Genomic DNA, 26,376 nt, shown 5'->3' with positions numbered 1-26,376 from the left:
AGATAAGGAAACTAAGGAACAACAAAAACCAAGTAGTTTTCCCAAGACCTCAGAGCCATTTCAGCAGCCAAGCCAATCTTGCTGGCTCTCAGATGCAAGCTCAGGCTTGTGTTCCAAAATGAACACATAAGCCTGCACACGCATGCACGTGCACACACATAGACACCTTTCCTACCTCATCAAATCCCATCTTGTCTGGATATTTAGGGACAAGTGAGACATACTTGGAGGGTTCCATTGGAGGACGGTCAACTGGAAGACACAAGAAACATGCAGAGTGCTTTGTTAATGAAAGGGTCAGAAATCAGAATTCCATCCGCATGCCTGATCTCTAGGGCTGGAATACAAGTTGGAAATACAGGGCAGGGGACAATGGTAGCAGTTCTCCAGGACTGAGTAGCCACACAGGAACCCTGCTGGTCAGGGCACTGGTTTCAAGAGCATTTGTTTATATGGAAATTGCAACATTTGCTCCACTTCCCTTAAGACTTATTTCAAGAATATTTGGGAGGCAGTTTAGGATAATGGTGAAGAGGAAGGGCTCCAGAGTTGGATGATCTGGGTCCAAATCTTGGTTTGTGAAGGAGTAGGAGAGGTAGGGGACCTCCTTAAGCTCATTTCTTTGGTATGAAATTGGGATAATAGAAGTGTATCTGTGTTATAAAATTTAAATGAGACCTGCTGCAAAACACTCATCACTTTAACATGGTAAATGCCCAACAACTCTTAGCTATTGAAAAAGCTCAGAAATAGGCTTGAATTTTTACTGAAAAATACTTTTTTCTCTACATTTAAAATTGTCAAAGTGTGGGACTATTTTTATCCCACCTGGGCAGGTTTAGCTGTGGGTGCGCAAAAGGTCCTTTGCTTTAACAGGATCTAACCACGGAGAGCTGGCCCTCATCTAATGGGAAGATTTCAGCTGGGAGCGACACTACTTCTCCAATAATGACAGTTTTACTTATTTGATACTCTAAAAAAGCTTCCTTTGCAAACTGGGTATTTTAAAGTTTGGAAGTAATATTGGTTAAGAAACCTGAAAAGGCCTTGAAGAATGTTTGGTATTATACAAATTCAAAGTCCTCATTTGATTTTCCTTGAAGGGATAATACGAAGAAAATTTAAAATGAGAGCTGATAACTGGGTTGTTGAAAGAACTATGGGTGATAGCCATGACTACTGTAACGTATCTGTTCCCCTCTATTCCAGGCACAGGAGAGGAATACACTCTCTTGCCCTTGAAGTTACTCAGGGCTATATGACTTTCTGGGGAAAGTTTACAGTATAATGCTGCTGCTCCACTCTCCAAGAGCTCCCCTGCCCCTGGTCCCACCACAGTGCTCGTAGCGGCATGTGTGGATATGGAGCAGCTGCGAATTGGAAGCAGCCTGGAACGTGGAGCATCAACACATGGAGGGCAGCTCCCAGGAAAGACACCAGCTCTGCAGACTTGGATAGCAAGAAATAAGCCATTGTTGTATGATGCCAATCAGATTTTTATATTCCAGCATAACTTTGCCCATCCTGAGATACTGTCCGAAGGGTATGATCTGTTTAACTTCACTGAAATATTATAGAGAAATCCTGACATCCAATTTTACTTATTGGCGAATGATGTGAAATTCCAGAACATAGTGAGACAGAGTTCTTAGGCCAAACACAAGAGCTGGTCTTATTACTTCAAACTTGACACAATCATGTTTCTGTGCATATGCAGCGCAAGTGTTTGTCTTCCTAACAGCAGCCCAGAATATTCTGGTCCTTTCTGCTCCATTCCACTCCTTATAAGTTTCTTTTAAAATCAACAGGGAGGGTCCACCATGTACAGGGTTAGGTTTTTAAGAGAAAGAAGCTTAATGTACCAGCTTCCTCCTGTTCATGACATTGTCTGAGGAGCTGTCTCTCTCTCTCTCCTGGGGCCTGAGACTTGGGAGGATGTTACATTTTGAGTTACCCATTCTAGGCTGCTGGTATCCTTTGGACTCACATGGCCTGTGTGGCTTTAACATTTCAGCCAAAGAGACTACTTTTAGCAACTTTGTTTCCATCAAACACAGGCAGTCATTGCATTCACAGGACAAGTGTTGCAAAAAAAGCCACAAGTGGTTGGCTCCCGAAAGTCATCACTGAGCAAAAATATCAGAGAAGTGTGCTTGGGTTTTGCCACTGAAGGCAGCAGTAAGCCATAGAGGAAAACAGGAAGTGATACAGTGAGTCACCTAAGAAACTTAGTCTGTGGGGAGAAGGATGTATCTTTGCTGACAACAGACTTGAAGGTTAGGTATATCCTGGCTTCTGTTTGTAGTCATTTCTGACTCCATCATTCATAATTCATCTGATCTCCCATTAAATCCCTTCCTGGAAATAATCCTTCCCTGTACTGCCACTTGGGACAACGGGCTTCATTGCTTTCGGGAAAGTTTCAAGATCTAGTGTGAATAATTACAGCCATTGTTACAGGGATCTTATCACTCAGAGAACTCTGGGTTCTGTGAGTGATATATATGTCACATATATACTTGACATATCTAATCACAAATATTTAATGTTCACATGTACCATGGGATATGTACAAGTGTCTCAATTTTTATAGACAAGGTAACAAACGTTAAATAACGTGCCCAAGATCACAGAGCTGATAGAGCTGGTATTTGAACCTAGGTCTGACTCCTGCACTGGAGCTCTTAATTCCCATTCCACATCATCCCCAGAGCTAGTCCTTGGTGGCCACTGGTATTAGCCAACAAGGCAACTGGGCTTGGTCTACAGTAGCTCATTTAAGCCCAGTCATGTCTGGAAAAGTACCTGATAGATTGTACTTTGGATCAAATTCTACCGCTTCTTCTCTATAATTTCTCCTAAACTTCTTCCATTGTTGTAGCCTAGCTTGGGTGCTTACCCACTGTGTCTGGGCTGTTTTTGATTTTTTTCAAACACTAACATGCTCTCAGTCTTTCCTATTCTAATTAATCATGCTCACTGTTGTCAAAATAATCTTCCGCTGCACAGCTCTGCTCTCAACCATAACAGTCACACTCAACACTACATTTAAGGGTTTAACAGGTTGCTAGGTGTTTTCATAGTCACCATGTAATTTTATCTTCAATTTTTTGTGTTTTTTTTTTTTTTTAACAAATAAAGAAACTGAGACCAAGCCAGATGTAGACTTGTCCAAGGTCAAATACTGAGTTACTGGCAGAGCTGGAACTCAGTTTTAGACCTGACTTCAAATCCAATTATCTTAGTAATTTTTGCATGAGGTACTGTTGTCTCAAAATGTCAATACTGAGAGCAGGTACCTGAGCCTTCCTATCACCTTATGCTGTAATTTGCAAGAGTAATCTCCTCATGCTTTATAAACCATTTAAATCTAACATCTTTACAAGATCTGGCCTCCTGTCATTCATCTCCCAAAGGCAGCACATCCCCAAATTCTCTGTGCAACTTCTAATGTACTAAATGAGTTATCACATGAAAAGAGATGGGTACAGTGCTTTTAATAAGTGTCAGTCATTGTCGTCATAACCCTTCCCTCACCTCACTCAAATTCTTCGACTCTGATTTCTAAAACTCCAGTCTGCAATTCAGAAACTTCCTGACCATCCCCTTCACAAGATTTTCAATTCTCATCCACTGATGCCTGAAAAACCCTAATCCTGGTTAAACTCGTTGCCCACTTACTCAGCACCAAGAGGGCTACTGTTAGAAACACACACTATTGTGCTGACTGAGTCACTTCAGAGCTACAATCACAGATGTCAAATTGGCACTTGACACTACCAAATGATGTAAATGTCCTTTCATAGTAAATTTATTTTCCCACTCTTTGAGAGATTGTATCTTATGCCTTCTCTCTCCTGAAATCTCCAAAATCTCTGTCTAGCTCATGACTGGCCTATATACTTCAGAAAGAAAATATTCAAAATCAAATTAGATCTACCTTTTCAAACCACCTCAAGTCCACAAACCAAACTGCATGTGTATCGATACATTCTGCCATCCTATCTGCCACAGTAGATGAAATGTCTATCTAGTATAGCCTCTCCAATATTGTCCTGGGCTGCAACCAAGGATAAAAACCCTCTTGTTTTCACCTTACAATTACCTTCTCTTCTACATCATCAAGATCTCCTTATATATTGGATCCTTGTGATTAGCATACAAACATACTGTTATATTTCTATTTTTTAAAAAAAAACAGTGCAAACAGACAAACCCAACCCAACCAGAAAAATATTTCCCTTGACCTCCCACCTCCAACAGCCTCCATCTGATTTCTCCATTCCCCATCCCATCAAGATTCAGCTTTCTCATCTCCCCATTGGCTTCTCTTCAGTCCACTTGAATGGATTTGTGTCCTCATCATTGCACTGAAGTGACCCTTATCAAGGTCATCACAGACCTCTGTCTTGACAGAACCAATGACCAATTCTTTATCCTCATTTTCCTTGGCTTCTCAGCAGCATCTTGGCTCTGTCTTGAAACACTTCTCAATTTTTCCTCCCAGCTCTCTGGCTGTTTGTCTTCCCCAGGGATCTGTCCTCTTCTCGTCCTGTGTTCTTTTACTGCATGAGTTCACACAGTTCCATGGCTTCAAATATCCTTCCGATGCTGATGATTCTCAAATGTCTGTCTCTAGCTGGAGTTTCTTCCCTGAACTCCAGACTCATATATCCAACTATCTTCTGGCTTTTCTATTTAGATGCCTAATAAATATCTTAAGCTTACGTGACCAAAACTACCTCCCCACCCCTGAGTCTTCTTCTATAAAGTCTTTCCCATCTCAGTAAATGGCATATCAGGCTAAAATCCTGGACTCATTCTTGATTCCTTTCTTTCCGTCATGGACTACATTCAGGTCTCTGTATGTCCTATTGGCTCCACCACCAAAATATATCCTCAATTTGTCTGTTTCTCATCACCTCCTTGCTATCGTTCACATCCCAATCACCATCATGTCTCACCAGAGTGTACTGGTCCCCTACACTCTGGTATCCTCACCACAGCCCAAATGATCCTTCTAAATGCACAAGTCACATCAGGCCAACCCCCCGTCTTCCAGGGATTCCCATTACTCTTGGAGTAAAATCTAAATTCCTTACCATGGCCAGAATGTTCGGTGGGATCTGGACATTTCTTCTCCCATTACTCCATCTCCCTTGACCCAACTCATTCTTTATACCCCAATCACGCTGGCCTTTTGTCCCTGGAACACCCCCAAGCTTTTCCTGTCTAACAGTCTTCACATGTGCTATTCTTTGTACTTGGGACATTCTTCACCCAAATATTCATGTGGCTGCTTCCCGGATATTTTGTCTGTTGTCTAACTCTCTGTGTTAGAATATAAGCTCCCTGATGGCAGGGTTTCTGCCTGTTTTGTTCACTGCTATATACCAGCATCTTGAACAATCTGCAGGGTACAGTATGTGTTGAATAAATCCTTACAGCCTGATTATCTCTTCTAACACCTTCACTGGTTCCTTAAGATGGCCATTCTTCTTGATCTGAGCATTCAAGGACCACAACAATGAAGCCACCCCACCCTCTCAAACTTTATTTCTGCCTGCTGTTTTAAGTCAGCTCTCCTTCAGAGTGAGAATACTTTGTCTTTTCTTGGTCTGTTTCCTCTGCCTGTAGAGTCCTTACCATACCACTCCTTTTGTTTAAATTTTACACTTCTACCCAAGCTTAGCTTAAGAACCATTAGGACTTGAGGCTCTCCTGGATCACACAGGCCATAGCAATCTCTCTCTATCCCAAATTCCTATTTCTTTGATATTTTCTCCTTTCTCAAAATGCTATACTGCATTGTGAGTGTTTTTTTTTTTTTTAAACGTCTGTCTGTTTCTCCTATTAAATCACAAGTACCTGAAAACAGAGAATTGATCATAAAATGTTTTGAATCCCCAGTACCTTCATAGAAGACACATACATTACAGGCATTCTATGTTTGCTCATGAATAAAATGCATGTATTAATGCAAGCTTGTTTAACCGTGGCCTGCCGGCCACATGTGGCCCAGGATTGCTCTGAATGTGACCCAATACAAATTTGCAAACTTTCTTAAAACACTCTGTGATTCTTTTTGTGATTTTTTTTTTTTTTTTTTTTTTTTTTTTTAGCTCATCAGCTATTGTTGTGTTAGTATATTTTATGTGTGGCCCAAGACAATCTTTCTTCTTCCAATGTGGTTCAGGGAAGTCAAAATATTGGACACCCCATTCCTATTCTTCAATCAGTGCAGTCTAACAACACTATTAGCAGCCATTTATTTGCTGCTCATTGGGTTCCAGGCACTATGCAAAGTAGTTTTAACAACTAGTTAATCTTTTACTAGAGAAGGATACTTGACTGACAGGATTTTGTCATTGCCAACTTTTTATTAATCTTACATGGACCTCTAGGCCATATTTCTGCATTATACCCTTCAAAATTTGATTTTTCCAACATTTTCTTATTCCGATTATGCTCTATATTTTTAAAGTTCAGAAAAGGAGGTAAGTATAAGAATAAAATAAAATGTGATATGTAAAGTGCTTAGCACTAGAGGTGGCATGCGTTGGAAGATCAATGATGAAAGTTATAATTTACAGGTTCTTCTCAAATGAACTCTACCTGGCTAGCATGGTAGTGTGCATATTTGTAATTTGCAATCATTAAAATCTTTATTGATGACATGTGTATTTCTATGTACTGAGAACTTACACTCTCAGCCCTGTGGAAGAAAACAAGAGAACATAAGGTCTGGCTGGCCGCTCTCTGAGCTCAGAGAGACTCTCCCTACTTGGGAGTCAAGACCAAGAGCCATGAAACAGGGATAATAAGGGACAGCACTTTATCGAGAGCTAAAAGGAGTCATAATAATAGCAGCACCTCATGATTTTATAGAGTTGATATATTCTTTTGTTTGCTTCTCTCAACATTGCAAAATCACTCTATAGATGAAGAAACGAAAGTCCTGAAATCTGATTCTCTCTTCATACGTGACAGTGTCTAAGTTCAAGCCCATTATTCTGGCTTTGGTTTCAGTGCTCTTGTCAATACAGTTTTCATTCATTCATTTGTTTATTTGTTCATGCATTCAGCAGATATTTTTTCGTAACAACTACATGCCATGCACTGTGCTAAGTGCTTGGGATTCAAAGCAATAAGATGCCATCCATATCCTTTAGGGCCTAGAACATAGGGAAAGCGGCAGAAAAAGTATGTATTAAAGAAATTCACAAAGGAGATTACTGAGGGCTGGTTCAAGAAATACTGTCACAGTGAACCAGCTTCTTATTCCATCATTTTATCATCAGTCATTCAGTCATATAACAAATATTTACTAGGCATCTACCAGGTGACAGACAATGTGCTAGGTCCTGAGACTAACATGATGAAAAAGGAATTTATAGTGTAGTAGCAAGGGAGTGGGAAACAGATACTCATAGATAACTCAATGAATCTAAAAATAAACTCATGGTTTCTCTTTTCTTTTCTTTCTTTTTTTTTTGAGATGGAGTCTCACTCTGTCACTCAGGCTGGAGTGCAATGGCGCAATCTTGGCTCACTGCAACCTCCGCCTCCTGGGTTCAAGCAATTCTCCTGCCTCAACCTCCTGAGTAACTGGAACTACAGACATGCACCACCATGCCCGGCTTATTTTTGTATTTTTAGTAGAGACAGGTTTCACCATGTTGGCCAGGCTGATTTCGAACTCCTGACCTCAGGTGATCCACCTGCCTCGGCCTCCCAAAGTGCTGGGATTACAGGCATGAGCCACCACGCCGGCCATGGTCTCTTTTCAAACCTCTCCTTTATTCTACATGCCCTATTCCATTTAAAGTTCCTAAAATCATCCCCAGACACTGAAGACAGAACTTAGGAGTTTTCTCTATGCCTCCCTTTTGCTCATCCAACTACAATTAACTCTTGGCTGTGTCCTTTCAAGACTATGTCCTAAGCTTCTGTTCCTTCCTCTCCATTCCCACTGCTACTGCTCTAGGTCAGGTCTTCACCACCTTTTGCCCAGTAGCCGTGAAATGTCCAAAGTGGTCTCTTCACCTCTGGTCTGAGACCAGCAGCCACTGCCCATGCATCCCATGCATGCTCCACCTACACTTTTCTAACCACTAGAGTGACCTTTCTAAATCCAAATTCAACCTGACATTTCTGTGCTAAAATCTTTTTGAGAGTGCCCATCCTTTCAGCTAAAACCCAAATACCTTCTTATACATCAGAGCTTCTTGGCGGGGCCCCTGCCCACTTTCTAGCCTCAGTTTCTGCTGTTCCTCCCTAACGACCTCCACTGCCCACATATATACCTCCTATGCTCTACTGATGAATAATAGAAAATAGTCCCCACTTTGGGAAGCCATTTCAACATCTTCCCCTAGGTTAGGTGGATTGGTTACTTTCTCTTTTAGCTACCATTGTACATCACATATAATAAAAAGCATAGCTACTGATGACTGAGCACAGCAATTCATGCATCATGCCAGACCCAGAGGCAATAACAATAGTGTTTAAGGACATGAACTTTGGAGATAGCAAGATGGGTTCAAATCCCAATCTGTCATTTGTTTAGCAGAATGCTCTAGGGCAAGTTACTTAAGGCAACATCTCATTATTTTTAATCTTTAATATGGGCATAATAAAACCCCTTCATTGAGTTGTTGCAAGGATTAATGAAACAATGTACAAAAAGTGCTTAGCACTTTATGATGTAACAGTGGTATCTGTTACATCACGAGCTATTGTTAAGTTGAAATCATAATTACTGTGGCTGTATTAGACATTTTACATATATCATGATGAATCTGCCCAAAAACCCTGAAAGTTTTCATTATTTCCATTTTACAACTAAGGATATTATTTACTCAAAGTTATATAATTAGAAAGCAGCCAAGTTAGGGTTTAAGTCCACACCACAAAACACTGTTATAGCACTTATCAGATCCTTTGGAAAGTATTGACTTGTGTACCCAGCTCTCTTCCAGGATGGGAAGCTCCCAGAAGGCAAAGACCTTGTCATATTCATATTTCCCATAGGAAAAGTTGAGGAAACAATGAACAAATGAATAACTATGTATTCAGCCAGAGGAGACTGACGGCTGTGAGATTCCAATCCTGGAAGAGAAGGGAAGTGGCTGGTACGGTCACTGTGGCAATGGAACGACAGCCATCCCCCCCGCTCCTGGGTCACTCACTCATTGCTTCAATCTGCACATGGATGAGGTTCTCGATGTCTTCCTGCAGTGTCTGATGGGACTTCAGGGGGATGGGCAGGTAGCCATAGTGCTCTCTGTTGCAGAGGTACATCTGGATGCCTGAGGATCCGAGAGAGGGACAAAGCCAACGATCAGAAAACACACTGCTGAGTGACAAGTGAGGAGAAGGAATCTGAACTGTGTCTGATGCTGAGTTTGACGTTGCAATTACATAAGTGGTTGTTTCAGGTATGTCTATAGACCTTAAAAATGCTCCTTTATTCAAAAAGTAAAACACAGCATTGGGGACTAATAAAAACACTGGGCTATTCTTCAACCCAGAGGAAATTGATTTTTTCTCTCTGAAGAAAAACCCAAACTCGTGGCCTGGAATGAACACAAAAGGCATGAAAGGATCAAAAGGGAGGCAAGGAATTCCCATTCCGGAGAGCAGAATGGAACACTGTAATCCACCTACAGGAAATAACGAGAAAATGAGGAATGAAATCCACATCTGATATGAAAGCAAACAGGAAAATTCTCTAACGCTGACAGATTATTAAAGCTAAATCTAGGCATACATAGAACAAAAAACGAAAAAAGCAAAGGAAATTTAAAATTCTCCAAGATTTTCCTTGGTTTTATTGCTTCCCTTAGCAGGCATGGATTTGGAGCCAACCAACAGATATGAAACTTCCAAAATCAGTTCATATAGAGACAAAAGAGTCTGCATTTCAGAATGTCCTTTTAAGAACCTGTAGTGTGACAATACCAGAAACATGCAATACCCTTCTCATATTCAAATTAGTCTTCATAGCCCCACCTGATAACTTGCACAGTTATAAGGCATCTGTGTTTAACCAGACAGCTAGAAATATAGGAATCAGGATGGTCTTATACAGATCATTGGTCAGCAATTGACACTCCTCATCAATGAAGAGACTGCTTAGTGAAAAGGATGAGTCTGCCATGTATCCAAGCCTCTGGTCCATGTATCCAAGCCTCTGATTTGTTAATTGTGATAATCATCACTGTCTTCTGGAGAGAGAATTTTCTGCATAGGGACTCCTCTATTTTGTGCAGATGAAATTTCCTCCGGTCGGCTACATCATCTGTCAAATCAGGTGAAGCTGTCTCATGGAATTAACAGAGAGGAAGGAGAAAATCAAATAACTTTTATTCCCTGCTTTTATGGAATCTGGCTTGAATCAAGGTTGGTCTACCAAGCACTGTCCCTTCTCTTGCCTTCACCGAGCAAACTCATTAGCTCTGCTATTTGCCCACATGAATGCTTCTGGGGAGCTTCAAAGTACACCTTCTTGTAAAGTCATGATGAATTCAGGAAGTGGAAGGAAAAAGATATTAAAGTTGCATCTCCACCCTAATTAGGCAAACCATTTTACCAATTAACTTTCTGAGGCTTCCATAAAAAAATGATATGATACATATCCAAACTATCCATCAAGTGTGAGGGTACAAGGAAGGCATTTTTAGACATGCAAGACCATAATATATTTACTTGCCATCATACTTTTTCAGAAAGTTACTGGATGATGTGGGAGAAGGATGAGGAGGAAAGGAAGGAAGAGGAGGAGGAGGAAGAAGAGGAGGACGATTATAACCAGCAAGAAAGATTATAAACAACACGAACAGAAGAGTCAGTGTATAAGAGAAGAGAAATAAGTCTTAGGTCGATAGCTGCAGCACCACTCGGATTAGAATATATTAGAAGGCTCCAGGACAGACATCTTCACAAACATGCAAAAAAGGACATCTGACAAATCTGAACATTCTGAGAGGAGTTTGAGGTGATTAGTGATTAGTTTTGGATCATACTAGTAATAATAAAACTAAGCAAAAAATGGTAATTATTAAAGGAATTGCCTCCAAAGAAAATTAATGGCAAAGGAAAACTAATCATAGCCTATAAATGACCAAGCTCAGAGTTAAGCTTGCATGATTACAACAAGAACACTGACCATCAATCTGTTTGAAATGACATTGGGAGAACAGGGTGTTGAGAAGAATGTGTTTGCATGCAGAGGGCAAAAGGCAGAAAGAGAGCTAACTCCTCACTGTCCACAGTGGAGAGTCAATATATAATGCCTATGGTGAAGCCAGAAAATCAAGAAGTAGCAATGTATGCATATTCTTTAACATGGATGTAAATATTATACTAAAATGATCACTTAAAAGAGATAACAGTGGTTGCCTTCTGGAGGACAGAAATGATGCAGGGTGATGTGCAAGGGACTGTTCTTTTCTTAATAAACCATGGGGAACTATAAGAATACTTTCAACCATGTGCACGGGCAGTTTGATAAAAGAAAATGTATTAATAATTAGATAAAGTCTATGAAAGAGTCTGCACTCCCAGTGAAAGCTGCTTCTGGGGAAGACAATTTTTCTTTTGAAAAAGAAAAGTGAATTACACTACATTTTGAAGGACTTTGTTTTTCTTTTAAACATATAAAACATTTTCTTGTACTCACATAGTAACTTAACATTGCAGATTGATAAAATTATCCCTATCTTTGGTGATGAAAAATCAGACTCAGGCTGTCACTTGTCCAAGGTCACATAGTAGGTCATTAGTGCCAAATCTTTGTCCCTAAAGAGCCAATGCCAAGTGCTTTCTACCCACCGGGTAATTGGAAACTCAGTTCCAAGACCATTAGTCACTAGGGGATTGCCATCCCTCCACATGGGGACAAATGTGACCACTACCAGTGGTGTCCAGGATCTGTCTGCCTATTGCCCATATCACTTGCCTCTTTTGACTCACATCAGACATTTGGAAGATGACTGACTGGCGCCGGGATGTTTCCTGTGGCCATAATACAGAAACCAGATCATGGGCCACAATGGGAAGTGAACTCTTGACCCTGGACTCATTACAGTCACAGAGACTCACCTGTGACCATATGTGCTCTCTTCTTGGGCTAGCTGGGTGGCCAAGCCCCGCTCACCAGCACACTTGGATTGCCCCTCACTCATCACCCACACGGCGCAATGGCTAGAGTCTGGGGTGAAAGATTTAGGACTGAGGTTTGTGGTTGGATGGTCCTGCCTGGGACATAGATGATACACAGCTAGGGAGCTTCAGAAGAGTGAGAACAAAAGAATACCAATTATATTTCATGAAGAAAGAGGGAAGGTGCTTTGCTTTAAAACTAAGGAAGAAGAGCCTAGAGACATGCTCCGGGCTGCACATGACTCCCAGGCTCATTCACGTTTCTCTGGAAAATACTTAGAGATAAGTACAATATTACCTTAAAATCCACAGTTGTCAAGAAATACCTTTCATTTCCCCAAAATGACTGAATCTTTCCTGCCTTGACTCCTGCCCTGTTCATGGTCTGAACTGCCAGTCTGGCCCTTAGCTTTCACTGCTTCATGACTATTAGTTGTGTTTTCTTTTTTTTTTTTTTTTTTTTTTTTTTTGAGACGGAGTCTCGCTCTGTCGCCCAGGCTGGAGTGCAGTGGCGCCCCGGGTTCACGCCATTCTCCTGCCTCAGCCTCCCGAGTAGCTGGGACTACAGGCGCCCACAACCGCGCCCGGCTAATTTTTTGTATTTTTAGTAGAGACGGGATTTCACCGTGGTCTCAATCTCCTGACCTTGTGATCCGCCCGCCTCGGCCTCCCAAAGTGCTGGGATTACAGGCGTGAGCCACCGCGCCCGGCCTAGTTGTGTTTTCACACATAAAAATCTTAACTCTCAACTAACACAGTGCCAGGAACAGAAGGAAACACTTGGGAGTTCATCTCTCTCTTTCCTTTTCTATTTCTCCTCTTCCCAAATGAGTCACCAAACAACTGTGGGTGTCTACCTGCTTTCAGTGTTCTAAAAAAGCCTTTGCAAAATCTGACCAACAGCACACAAAGTCCTGGTGAACAGGCGAAGCACAGGGCAGAGCTGAAAAATTCCTGCTTAACCTGAATCACTTTTTCCCACCCCAGTATCTAGGTATTGGTTTCATACAATGTATCATCATAATTTAGTGCATGGGGTCATAATAACGCTTTGTTCAGTGACTATAAAGGAGGACTCTGTTAGGCAGTGCCATTCGTGTAATTGTTAATATCTCACTTTCTTGGAACATCTTAACTTCAGCCTCTGAAGGAAAGAGATTGGCACTCAAGGACTCAGATGGCTCTGTCTTTGTTTCCTATCCTGGGGAAGTCAGAGCAAATCACAGACCAGATGAAAAAAGCAGGTTCCATTAACATTGACATAGGAATCTTTGCAAAAAACTTCCAATCATATGAAGATTGCTTTTGCCTAAACACAAGGGCTACAAAATGCCTGCACCTGGCCAAAGGGTCTAAATTGCTCTAGCAGCCAAGGGGGAAATCAGCCTGATCCATTACTACCAAATATTCTCATTCTCAGCAAATCTACAACTGATGAATGGGACACCTATGGCTTTAAGGAGAATCTGATGTGTGAACTGTAGCTTGAATTTGTATTAACATTCTCATCTGCCAGCTACTTTCTCAGCTGCCTGAAGATCTTTGCACCATGTTTTCCACCCTCAGTTAATGGCCACACTGAGTTTATTCACCATCTTCTTGGTTTATAACCTATTTGTGCTAGTAGTTAAGTGACACATTTCTGGCACATTAATAATGGGACCCAACTTCTGTCAGGAAAGTCTGAATTATCCTAATAAAGCTTTGCTCTGTTAGATGCCATGTGTCCTGCTGTTGAACTGCTCTTGTGAATTGTGTCCTCCTGAAGCAAGTGCAGGGTGAAATGAGAAAAATAACTTTCCTTCCTGTTGACTTGTCTTTCTCAAAAATCTACAGGCCTCACTAGAAATGCTTTCCCAGTGGTTCATAAAAGACTTCAGTCTCGCTTTGCCTCTCCTTCCACAGGGACTGAGGCCAAGACCGTTTGGTGCCTCTTTATCTGTTCTTTCCTTCTTCTGGAGTGTGAAAATTGCAGTGCATGCATGCAGAGAATAAAGATGACATTCTGAGCCTCCCTTACAGTGAGGTATTGTCCTGTGACTAAGCTCTGGCTAACGGGATTTGCATGGAAGTGCTGCATTCAACTTCTGGATTGCACCCTTCAAGGGACAGGGAGAGTTCTCCCTGCTGTTTCTGCTTTGCTGGCTGAAACGCATCCGTGGTGGTGAGACACCTGGGACTCCACAATTAAGGGCAGTACCTCGTGGAGAGTGAGAAGCCTGGGACTCTGAACACTTTGTGGAACAAAGCCACTATAGCAACTCAGACTTCTTCAAGAAGAAATAAACTTCCATTTTTGAAGTCTGGGATCTTTGCCAGTGTTGTTTTAGGCCTCTGTGACAGTTTCCTAATTAATAAATGGACTTCTGTGATAAACAATTGCAATGCAGTAGCACCATAGAGAACCAATCACCTTCCCATAACTCCTAACATCACCACCAGTCCCTCCAACCCAAAACAGAGTGGGTTCCTGGATAGAGGCCAGCCCTGGCTCTTGGTAATTGGTGCTCCCAGGGACAGCAACATAGAGGGTGCTGGTAAGGTTACTGCAGACAATTTATTGCCTCTCACTACCCGAAATATGAGGGTATTTTTAAAAATAAGATGCACAAAACAAAGGAGCTGGTCATTTTGCTGTGTCTCCATGGTGGTACTACAACCAAAGACAAACAGTACCTGCTTGCCTGCTGGAGAAGGCAAAGACAATGATGTCATCAAAGGTCCAGGTGTAGTCCTGGTGTGGGGGGTAGAAAGTCAGCTTGTCCGAGGCCTCCTTCCTGAGGTCAATTAGGAAGGTGGAGTGGACCATGGGGACGGGGAAGCAGCCTGACCTCTTCCATTCTCTAATCTGAACGTAGTCTGGGGTCCTCTTATAGAAGCCCTGTAAAAGAGCAAATAGGTGGGTTGTGTTTTCTGACCTGAAGTCTTCATCCTTCTCAGTCATTTGCTAGACTGATTCCTTTCAAGTCGTCACCAGCTAAATACAAGCTCCCAAACAAAGCCACCTTCATTCCTCTTATCATGGCCTATGAATTTCCAGGTGAGCACAGGAAATGCTATCTACATATAAAATAATACTAAAAGGGTCTTGATATAAGAAATCACTTTGATTTCAACATATCTCTTGATTTAATAATTTCATAAAAGTGTATTTTATGTTGACATGATGAAATATGAAGCATGAGTATTAAGAAGTGACAGAGCAGTTAAGAGCACAGGTTCCAGTGTCAGACTCCCTGAGTTCAAATCCCACCTCAGCTACTTATTGTCTGTGGGTATGGGGCAAGTGACTCAACCTTGCTGCACTTATTTCCTCATCTCCAAAACAGGGATGATGGCACTATCTACTCCACGGGGTTAGCTGTAAAATTTAAGTAAGGTAGAACCTGAATAGTGTTGAGTGTACTGCCCAGCACCAAGAATGTATCAACAAATATTGGCTCCTATTAAAATGACATTGCACTATGGTTAATATTTGTAATTAAACATGCATTACTAAGATATACAAATGAGGGTCTTCTTTCAATGCAGTTACTTAGTCAATATACTGGTGAAGCTGCAGCTGCTCCACAGTTTTGGGGATTCAACTTCTGAAACTTCCTTCTGCACAAGCACACGGGACAACCAGTTTCCTTATTCCAAAGCTCAAGTCATTTCCAGAAAAGATGAAGATATATCTCAACAAAACATGCTTACGAAACATACTTGTGGAAGCTTTGCCAGGCATTTTGGAAAACGTTCTAGGTGATGGCAGCTCACTGGGATGAGTGTGAAGTTTTGCAAGGCCAGCACTCTGAAGGGCACGGCACTCTGGGTGCAGAAGTTCTTATGTGGTCATTAATCAGTTGCATCACTTTATGGTCACATTTCCTGTTGTCATTCAGCATCCACACATAAGGCGCTACAGCCTCATCTACTTCTCTGACATTCCCTTCAAGTTCTAGAAGAGTGTCCTAGCTTAGCTAACCCTAATGCTGACCCCATGATAAGGAAGGAGGATCACAAATGAGGACTTAGAAGATGTGAGTCTCAGAGTCATCTTAATCACCTTCTAGCTGTTTGATCTTAGCCCATGGCTACCCTCTTTGAGCCTGAGCTTTTTATCCTGAAAAACGGGATAATAGCTGCTCTGTCAATCTCAAAGAGCTGCAGAATGAATCACATGTGATAAGGTCTATGAACCTATTTTGGAAACTGCAATTCATTATATGAAGTATTATTATTACTATAATTTTTTATTAGCCTTTAACTTAAGGATCATTTAACATCCTCTATGGTTTCTCCTAATACTTCAGTTTATGAGCAGTCTTCCAAGGGATAAAGGGAACTTGGGTTTTTAAAAAGGCTGCCTAAGTACTTGTGTCAAATATAAAGTTCTAGATTACTTAGGAACAATATTCCCAGAATGAGAAGCTTGGAAAATCCATGATGATGATGAATCACAGAATATCCTTGGGGTGGGGGTGAGAAGGAAGGAAGCAGGGAAAGTGAGAGAGAATAAATATGCCTCCTGCAAAGAGGCAGAGATGATGAATGTGTTTCTTTTTCCATATAAATTGAATCTTGTTGGTAATAATTCCTGTTCACTGGCCAGACAACATCAAGGTCATTTTATTTTGAATGCGTTTAAAGACTCTGGGAACCAGGCTCTTACTTGAGGTTATGAAGTCACTGGCCTTTTCCAATCCTGCTCTAGTAGAGACTAACTGGGATGGTAGAAAGCCAAAAATAAATGGAGGAAAATAATAATTGTCCCTAAGTTGCTCAGAATTTAATTTTACTGTACAAAATAAGTGAGCACATTTCTCCTATTTGCTTTTAAGCCTGAAAGCAAATAAGGAGATAATACAAATTTGTAGGCTGTGGCCACTAGGATAACCCACCCTTGTTGCTGGTGTCAAAGCACAACTCATTAAAAGCAACCCTCAAGTGACTCTGCCATGTGAAACACTGAAAGTGTATGAATTTAAACCAATATAATGTTTTCTCCCAAGGAAGTGAGAAAGTGAATGGCCTTTAGAAATATGAACATATTACCTTCCCAAAAGAGACATAGAAAATAGCACACATTCAAAATCTCTTACAACTAGAAGAAATAATTACAACAAAAGAGGAATGTTTCATCCAGTGGTATACCAGACCACATATTGTTAAATTTTCAGAAATTTTGCAAACCAGTTGACATGTTGATAGCTTGGAATCCATAAAAACAAAAATCGTGTTAATCCCCAACACTCTAATGACACCTCAGGTGGCAGTTTTGCATATTTTTAATAGCTATATCATCAAGTGGCGATACTGCAGTTTACTTAACCTTTCCCTTAGCTTAACAACATTTAAGTTGTTTGCATGGTGGGAGCATTTAAACCATAAAAATTGGCAAATGCTATCAACTAGGGTTTTTCCCACAAAAAGCCAGTTATTAAACATTTGTCAGCACACTACTGGCCTTATTTCTCATCCAAAACAAAACCAAATATAAAGAGGACACTCAAACTTTAGCCCTTTGGCCATGAGAATACATCGAACATACTCTCCGTTTTTTTGAGACAGGGTCTCAGTCGCTTAGGCTGCAATGCAGTGGTGTGATCATAGCTCACTGCAACCTCAACTTCTTGGGCTCAAGCAATCCTCCCTGCTCAGCCTCCCGAATAGCTAGAACTATAGGTGTGCACAACACCACACCTGGTTAATTTTTTCATTTGTTGTAGAGATGAGGTTTCGCCATGTTGCCCATGTTGGTCTCGAATTCCTGGGCTCAAGTAATTGTGCCTCCTCAGCTTCCCAAAGTGTTGAGATTACAGGCGTGAGCCACCGCTCCTGGCCAATATACCTCATTTTGTTTAGCACATTTTTATCCTACATTGATATATATTATATTAATCAGTTGAATTTATCTCTCTAATTCTTTAATTAAAGAATAAAAAATACAACCAGCCATGAGCATTCACTAAAACAGACCTCTAGACCTTGAAGATTTTACTATGAAGAAAAGAAATAATAAAAATTCAAACCTTTTTTAACTTGAATTTCATAAAAATAACCTAATATGGTAGTTTTCATTATTAGAACTCTTTGGAAATAAATTTGGCAACATACATCAAAGGTCATTGAAATATTTATAGTCTTTGTCTCGGTAATTCCACTTCTGAAAAGCTATCCTAAGGATATAATCTTAAATGCTGAAAAATTATATTAATCATGATGGTCATGATAGTTAAAAGTTGTGAATAATTTAAATGTTTTTCAAACCAAGATAAAGGTTAAGTAAATTGGAATATAGCCACTTGATGATAATACAGTTATTAAAAACGTGCAAGTTTCTATCTATGATGTTGTCACAGTGATGGGGATTTAACATGTTTTGTTGGTTTTCTTTTAAACTTTTTTTAATTTCTAAGTTTTTCTATAGTGTTCTTATGTTAGTTTTGTAATGACAAAAAGAATTAATTAAAAATAGTAATTCCTGAATTGGGTGGGGGGAAAGTACAAATTCCAGCATGCTTTATTGGCTAATTTGAAGTTTCTAAGGCTAAGCTCTTTAGACTATTTTCTTCAATAATTAATTAATACAGAAGGGCTCAACTGGGTGGTAGCATTGGACCTAGATTTACTGCCCTTCCTGAAACATGCTTGCTCTGGGAACACAATGACATGCATGTTTCAAGGGAGTAAACAGGAGAAAGGTGAATGGGACTACATTGACCCGGTATTGCCTTGTTAAAACTAGTAGCCTTAATTCATTTAAGCAAAAGACTTGCCTTAGGGGTGATTCCGCACCAGAAATTAGAATACAGGCCCCGAGACTCCAGCATGGGGGCCACAATAGTTTTGTTTTCTGCAATCAGTAGATTGAGGGTCTGTGGATTAGTCAGGAAATTGTCAACATCTATGAACTAGGAAAAGAAAAGGATAATGTTAGGTGAAAAGGTACTTTTCAGTAATGAGTTTGAGAATAACCCAGCCCTTCTGAAGGATCCCAGAAACTTGCTCATGACATATGGAACTAGTTATCTATGTCCTCCTTATTGAAACCCATTGCAGCTAGGTGACTTTCATTCAGTCAAAATACATTTAGTCTAACTTTCCTACGTTGGGCTCTGCATAAGGCACTAAGCAATAAATCGGTGCTGCTACACTGGGCACAGCCTCAACCAGGACCCATCCTACACTTTGGCTAGTGTTTTAGGCACAAGATATTAATGGTTCCCAAGCCATTAAAGGTTCATTCAAAAACACTTATTGACTGCCCAGTCTAGGTATAGATGGGCATACCTACTTAGCTTTTCTATAGTAATGCCAGAGTAGCTCAAAACAGATCTATCAGTGTATTTTAATGTTGTAAGTAGAATTTTTGTTTAAGTACATTATATCAACTCATGCTAACCAGTGAAACTATTTCCTATTCTTAGAAGTCCATGTTAACGGTGATTTATTTACAGAGACAGTATAACAACAGATTTTAACATATAAAAGAAATAATCATACTGAACTGTACACTGAAAAAGGGATAAACTGACAGATTTTACATTTTGTAGGTTTTATCACAATTAAAAAATCAGAAGTCTTCATTTTTATGATAGTCCATCTATTTACCCAAAATTTTGTGATTTAGCATTTGTACACTTCAATGGCATTTAAACAGCTACACAACGTTAAATATTGTCAGTACAATTTGAAAACTTCCATGAAAGGATTTGTGTCACAAGTGTGCATGACACATTATTGGGCAGATTTTCACTGTGGTGGAGGGACTGGGGATGGACATAAGTTCTCAAAGAGAGCATCACTGGGAGCAACCAGGAAGCCAAGTAACAGATGCTACTTCCCAGATCATTCAGGAGCAAAAGGGAACCGATTCAGAGCTGTTCGGTTCAATTATTTTTTTAGATAATTACTTTTCATATCCCCAAATTCTTCCAAAAAGTTATAAGAACAACTTACATTGTTTTACCTACAGCATTTCCCATGAACTAGAAATATGCAGAGTTCTTATGCCTGTTGCATGACAGAGACCAAAAAATTCAGGCGCTTCTTCGCCTACCCTCGAAAATGCATGTGGGCCTGAAGATGAAGTCCAGGTAGCCCAATATTAAACTGCCAAAAATTTCCTTGTTCCTTTCTTAAAAAGTCGGGGAGGCACTGCCTAAGCCAAAGGTTGTTTTGATTGCTTCCATGGTTCTAGTTTTTGGATGACTGATTTGGATACATTCAAGATGACAGCTGTCAAGAAATCAAACATCTGTTTTTACCAGAATGTAGTCTGACCATTTTTCCCTCGCAGTTCGAAGGGCTGCCTGTCGTAGTTTCATCACATGGGCAAACCGGGAGCTTGGCCAGTGCTTTGGTCCAATTTCATCAGGGTAAGACCTAAAATAATAATGATAGCTCATCATTATTGAGTAGCTACATGTACCAGGCTCTGTCCTAAATGTTTATATGTATTCATTCAATCTTCTATCAACCACGGGAAGTAGATACTATTATTACAATCATCTCTATATTACAGATGAGGAAACTGGAGCAATGAGAATCAAGTAACTCACTGCTCACTGTAAACAATAATCTTTACATGAAATATTTCAATGGGTTCTCATGAGAGCCCTTTGAGGTGAGTACTACTGTTCTCCGCATTTCATAGGTGAGGATATTGGGGTAGAGCAGTTAGGTCATTCATCCAATGTTACACAATGGGGCACAATCAAGATTTGAATCCAAGCAAAAAGCTCATGTTCCTAGACAATTTTTATACATCCCAACATCAAATAAATTTAGAGAGTATGCAGTGTAAAACATGAGTTTCCCAGGAAAAACAAAGGTTTAATTTACTTGTTGGTGTCTCCACAAATGATTCCACACAGTCTAACACATTGATCTGTCTTAGATAAAGTGAGGTCATGGAATCTCTATCAAGATTCACAAAACAGCCAGGCCAAGCCTCCTCCATGGCCACACAGGCAAGTGGGTTGGAGCACACTCCAAAACCCTTCTGAAGGCACCCAACTGGCACGGACATTGATACTGTTGCAGTAACCCAAAACTGGCCACCACTTCAAGATCTCATAGCTGCACTGGCAGTACATTTGTTTTAGTGAACAAAAAACTGCAAAAACAATGAGACTGTAACTCTACAAACAAGGTTAATAAAACTATATACAGCACAGGAATTCTCTGGAATGTCTTCCCCAATTATTGTTTCAATGAAAATCAATGGAATTCTCATTTTTCTAAATATATTCCCCCCAAAAAATGCCTGCTCTAATATTTTTTCACACTGACCTTGGCATATAATAGATTTAGTCAAAACCTGGCTGCAGAGAACATCACCAAGATGCAAAGAAGGGACACAAAATATTTCTATGCCATTTTTATTAGGCCAAACTCCATTATAAGGCACTCTAAACGAGTGTTTACAATCTTTTACGGTGTTCAGACTTCACTGTTAAATTTTGCTTGAATTTGAGAAATAAATAGGTACATATTATATTATATTGTATATATTTATTTTATAATATAAATATTTATAAGAATTCTTACATATGGAGAGACTAGAAGAACAGAAACTTGTTCTGGAATAGCATTTACTATTACTATAATACAAATTCGACTTTCAATAAATGATTTATCTGGGGAAGAAATTCAGGCAACTCCTTCATTCTATTTCTACAATTGGTGAAGGTAAAATTGTAGTAGCTTTGGGAACATTTATAATAGTAAGTTTTAAACACATTTATTCTTGTTCTTATTTGTTCATCCAACCAGTATTAATTTAGTATTAATTTAGTGCCTGCCAAGAATATGGCTCTGAGGGGATAGGGGGAATATAAAGTGTTTATATATTCTAGCCCCTGCCAAAGAACTTACAATTTATTTAGAAAAAAAAATACACTAATTGCATAGTTAATTAACGATGTTAGTTACGTATATCATTGTGCCAAAAAGGATGACATAGAATATAAGCAATACAATTTGAGACAAAGGTAGATATTTATAACTGAATGATTAAGAATAGGTTTCTATAGTAGGCGTGATTTAAGGTAAGAGTTAGTTATAAAGAAGGAAAGGGTCTTCCAGGACCTGCACAAGCAACAGTGTGGGGTTTGGAAATAAAAGGAACGTTCTGGATAAAGCACATTTTCTTTTGGTGCTAAATTCATGGATTTTAAAAATATAAGTCTTAGGTGTTTGAACTTTGTTCAGGTCCTAAAGAGTAAGTAAAGTATTTTTAGTAAAGAAATGAAACCATTTCATTTGTATCTGAGGTAGATTGATTTGACTGTATGGTACGTAGGATGACTTCGAGATAGAAGCAATTAAGAAATTGCTATGGTGGCCAGGTGCGGTGGCTCATGCCTGTAATCCCAGCACTTTGGGAGGTCAAGGCAGGCAGATCACGGGGTCAGGAGATCAACACCATCCTGGCTAACATGGTGAAAACCCCTCTCTACTCAAAATATGAAAAATTAGCCAGGCGTGGTGGCGCACACCTGTAGTCCCAGCTACTCAGGAGGCTGAGGCAGGAGAATCGTTTGAACCCAGGAGGCGGAGGTTGCAATGAGCCAAGATCGCGACTCTGCACTCCATCCTGGGTGACAGAGCGAGACTCCATCTAAAAAAAAGAAAGAAAAAGAAAAAGAAATTGCTATGGTAACCAAGCACAATGGCTCACACCTATAATCCCAGCACTTTGGAAGGCCAAGGTGGGAGGATCGCTTGAGGCCAGGAGTTCAAGAACAGCCTGGACAACACAGTGAGATCATGTCTCTACAAAAAATAAAAACAAAATTAGCCAGGCACAGTGGTGCATGGTTGTGGTCCTAGCTACCCAAGAGGCTGACTGAGGAGTACTGCCTGAGCCCAGGAGTACGAGGTTACAGTGGAGCTATGATCATGCCACTGCATTCCAGCTAGGGTGATAGAGTGAGACCCTGTCAAGAGATAAAGAAAGAGAGACAGAGAGAAAGAAAGAAAGAAAGAAAGAAAGAAAGAGAGAGAGAGAGAGAGAGAGAGAGAGAGAGAAAGAAAGAAAGAAAGAAAAAAGAAAGAAAGAAAAGAAAGAAAGAAAGAAAGAAAGAAAAAGAAAGAAAGAAAGAAGGAAGAAAGAAGGAAGGAAGGAAGGAAAGAAGAGAAAAGAAGGAAAAGAAAGAAAGAAGGAATTTCTATGGTTAAGATAGGAAATAACCTAAATGAGCATCAGTAGGAGATCGATTAAATAATTATGGTAAATGCACACACAACAATGATTATGCAGAAAAAAGAAAAAAAGAAAATTAGCTCCTTAACTATTGCTATAGAATGATTACCAAGATATAAGTTGAAAAAAGCAAGGTATATGTAGAAAGTATACACATTTTCACTATGATCCTTCAAATATAAAAGTTTATGTTTAAAATATGAATAAATAATATCAATATTTAAAAATATACACTGTCATGTCAATTTATTTATGAAGTAATGAAAACCTGAACTTGACTGGCAGCTGTGGAAGTAAACAGGAAGAGAGTACTGTGAAGATCTCTAAAAGGGAGAAATCGCAGATATTCAGAACTCACATAGGTGCAGAAATGAAAGACAATGAAAAGCACATGTGCCTCCAAACCTGGAAGCCCTAGAGAGCTAGTTAAAGAGGAAGGGTAAATAATGAGTTTACAAATTTTGCTCTTGCTACTCACTCCGGTTCATCCATAGGCCTCCACTCGACATAGTGATAGAGTCTCTGTACATTTTTCAGCCACTCCCTGAGTATTTCTGTTGTATTATCCACATTGTGATCGGTGGCTGCCCTGCATGAGAGAAAGCACAATATAGTTTAACTATATCATCCACAGAAAGAGAGGGAAATCCCAAAGACACCAAACTAACTGAAAGAAGAATGGCTACTCCTGGAAAAAAAAATTGTATATGTGAAAATAATTCCCTCATAGTCCAAACTAGACAATAAATTTCTAAAGTGAGAGACACTGCTTAAAATCATCTTTGTGTCGTTAGATGCTTAAACAGGGCTCAACCAATTGGAGAACGTGTAAATAGTTGCATTAATAAATAAACACATGAAAACACCAAGGATAAAATGAATTAACTGAGAGTCAATTAATGAATCTTCTTGGAAATTTTTCTATATGTTTTAATTTTCAGTTACCCGGAATGTAAACTCTGCTTTTTAACTTCACTAACAATGACCCTCAATTTGAGCAATAATTCTGCTTTATCTTCATTTCAAGTCAATTTCTGACCACAACAAAATATCTAGTCAGTGCTGCTTTAATCATTGTGAAGCTACAATAATAATTCTTAATATAAAACTCAAAAATTAAGGTATCTTCAATTATCTATTTTGGATTAACTTTATCATCACATTTACAAAATAGAGCATTTTCAAAAGTCTTTAAATAATGTATACAAAACTTGTGCCTGTTCTACCTTGAAAGTTTAACAAATGAATCCGCTTGTAAAGGGGCTTAACTCATTTATTAAAAAAGTATTTTCAAATTGTATCACAAAGCAAAACCCAACACATGTAAAACAGTTATTCAGAACACCTATAAATGAAGAGATAATGAAATGAAAAACAGAAAAAGAGAAAAAAGCAGGAGTTGTAATCCTGACAACAAACAAGGTAGAATTCAGGACAAAGAGCATTAAGATGACAAAGAAAGAGACTTTATAATACTAAAGGAGGCCATTCACATCAAAATATACCAAGTGTGAATTTCTATGCACTTTCATATATTACAGGAGTTGGCAAACTTTCTTTCAAGAAATAGATGGTAAACATTTTAGGTTTACAGGCTATATACTATCTGCAACTACTACTTAACTCTGCCATTGTAGTGATACATCAGCCATAAACAATATGTAAATGAATGAGCATTGCTGTGTTCCAACAAAACTTTATTTATAAAAACAGGCAGCTGGTCTGTAGGCTATAATTTGCTGACCCCTAATATAGTAGAAAGTATAGAAACTGTAAAGAAAAACAGAAATAACGATAAGAGATATTAACATACCACTTTCAGTTAAAGATGGTACAAATGGGGAAAAAGTAAGTATATATAGGATCTATACAACGCACTAATAGAGACTTCTCAAGTGCACATGGAACATCTACTAGTACTGACCAACAATTACATCCCAAAGAAAGCCTCCATAAAATTGAAATTATATAAACAACATTCTCTGATCTAAATGACATATACATAGAAGTTGATAATAAAATAAAACCCCCTAAATCCACTAAAAACTCTTACAAAGTCCTTTTTTAAAAAATAAATACAAGACAATTTCAGAACTTCCAAAAATTAATAGTGAAAACACTACATACCAGAATTTTGGGATACAATTAAAGCAGTAATTAGAGAAAAATTCAGTTTTATATGCTTAAATAAATAAAAATAAATGCGTTAAATTTCTACTCAAAAAGCTAGGAGAAAAGCAACAAAGTAAACATATATAAAGAAATTAATAAACATAAGGGTAGAAAGTTGTGAGATATAAAACAGGAAAAGAGTAGAAACAAACTAAAATGCTACTTCTTTGAGAAAAATCAATAAAAGACAAGCCCTAGTTAATCTACCTAAGACAAACAAATATAAAACAGTAAGAAATGGTAAGGATGGGAAACAATATGATTGATTTGAAAGAAAAATTTTAAAAATGTGTAATCAACTACTTTGTACAACTCGATGATAAATAACTTTGAAAACTAAATATAATAGAAGATTTTCTAAAAAAATGCATGTTAGCAAAATTAACTCCTGAAGAGATATAAAGCTTAAATGAATAACTTCCATGAAGACAGTAAGGAGGAAAAAAACCCAACTAGGCTCATGTGTTTTTACAAGGGAATTCTACCAAATCCTACAGTAGATACTTCCAATGCTCTACAGCTTGTTATCCAGAGTGTAGGGAAAAAAATGAAAATTCTAAGTTGTTCTAATATTGCAAGTATAATATTGATGTCTAAACCTTATGAAGATTTACACACACACACAAAACTATAGGCCAATATCCTTTAATGCATATGCTGCAAAAATCTTAAATAAAGTATTAACAAACAGAGTCCAACATCTTATTAAGAAAATATAGCATGGTCTAAGAATGTTTAATATGAAGGAATTTCATTGACATAATTCACTATGTTAATGGACCTGGAGAAAAATCATGATTATCTCTGTAAATGTGTAAAAAGTCTTTAACAAAATTCCACACCTA

The 26,376-nt window shown here is 39.1% G+C and overlaps 2 protein-coding genes across 3 annotated transcripts in view; both read right to left on the bottom strand.

Moving 5' to 3' along the window:
• Positions 1 to 26,376, bottom strand: part of ARPC5 (actin related protein 2/3 complex subunit 5) — a 1,051,210-nt gene that overhangs the window by 327,912 nt on the left and 696,922 nt on the right. The gene's annotated exons all lie outside the window — the stretch shown is intronic.
• COLGALT2 (collagen beta(1-O)galactosyltransferase 2) overlaps positions 1 to 26,376 on the bottom strand; it is a 104,072-nt gene that overhangs the window by 19,825 nt on the left and 57,871 nt on the right. For both annotated transcript variants that reach the window (XR_007720629.1, XM_050765899.1), the window contains exons 2-7: positions 23,838 to 23,948; positions 20,418 to 20,535; positions 18,927 to 19,061; positions 14,842 to 15,046; positions 9,192 to 9,311; positions 176 to 252 (exon numbers count right to left, since the gene is read on the bottom strand). Coding sequence is in view for 1 of the 2 variants with exons in the window: in XM_050765899.1 (XP_050621856.1) it covers positions 176 to 252; positions 9,192 to 9,311; positions 14,842 to 15,046; positions 18,927 to 19,061; positions 20,418 to 20,535; positions 23,838 to 23,948 (766 nt within the window). In the remaining variant the exon portion in view is untranslated. The remainder of the gene's footprint in view (positions 1 to 175; positions 253 to 9,191; positions 9,312 to 14,841; positions 15,047 to 18,926; positions 19,062 to 20,417; positions 20,536 to 23,837; positions 23,949 to 26,376) is intronic.

This window comes from Macaca thibetana, chromosome 1 (assembly GCF_024542745.1).
Source record: "Macaca thibetana thibetana isolate TM-01 chromosome 1, ASM2454274v1, whole genome shotgun sequence".
In the NCBI taxonomy this organism is placed as follows: Eukaryota; Metazoa; Chordata; class Mammalia; order Primates; family Cercopithecidae; genus Macaca; species Macaca thibetana.
Note: the sequence above shows the minus strand (reverse complement) of the source record. Positions and strands in the feature narration are given on the sequence as shown.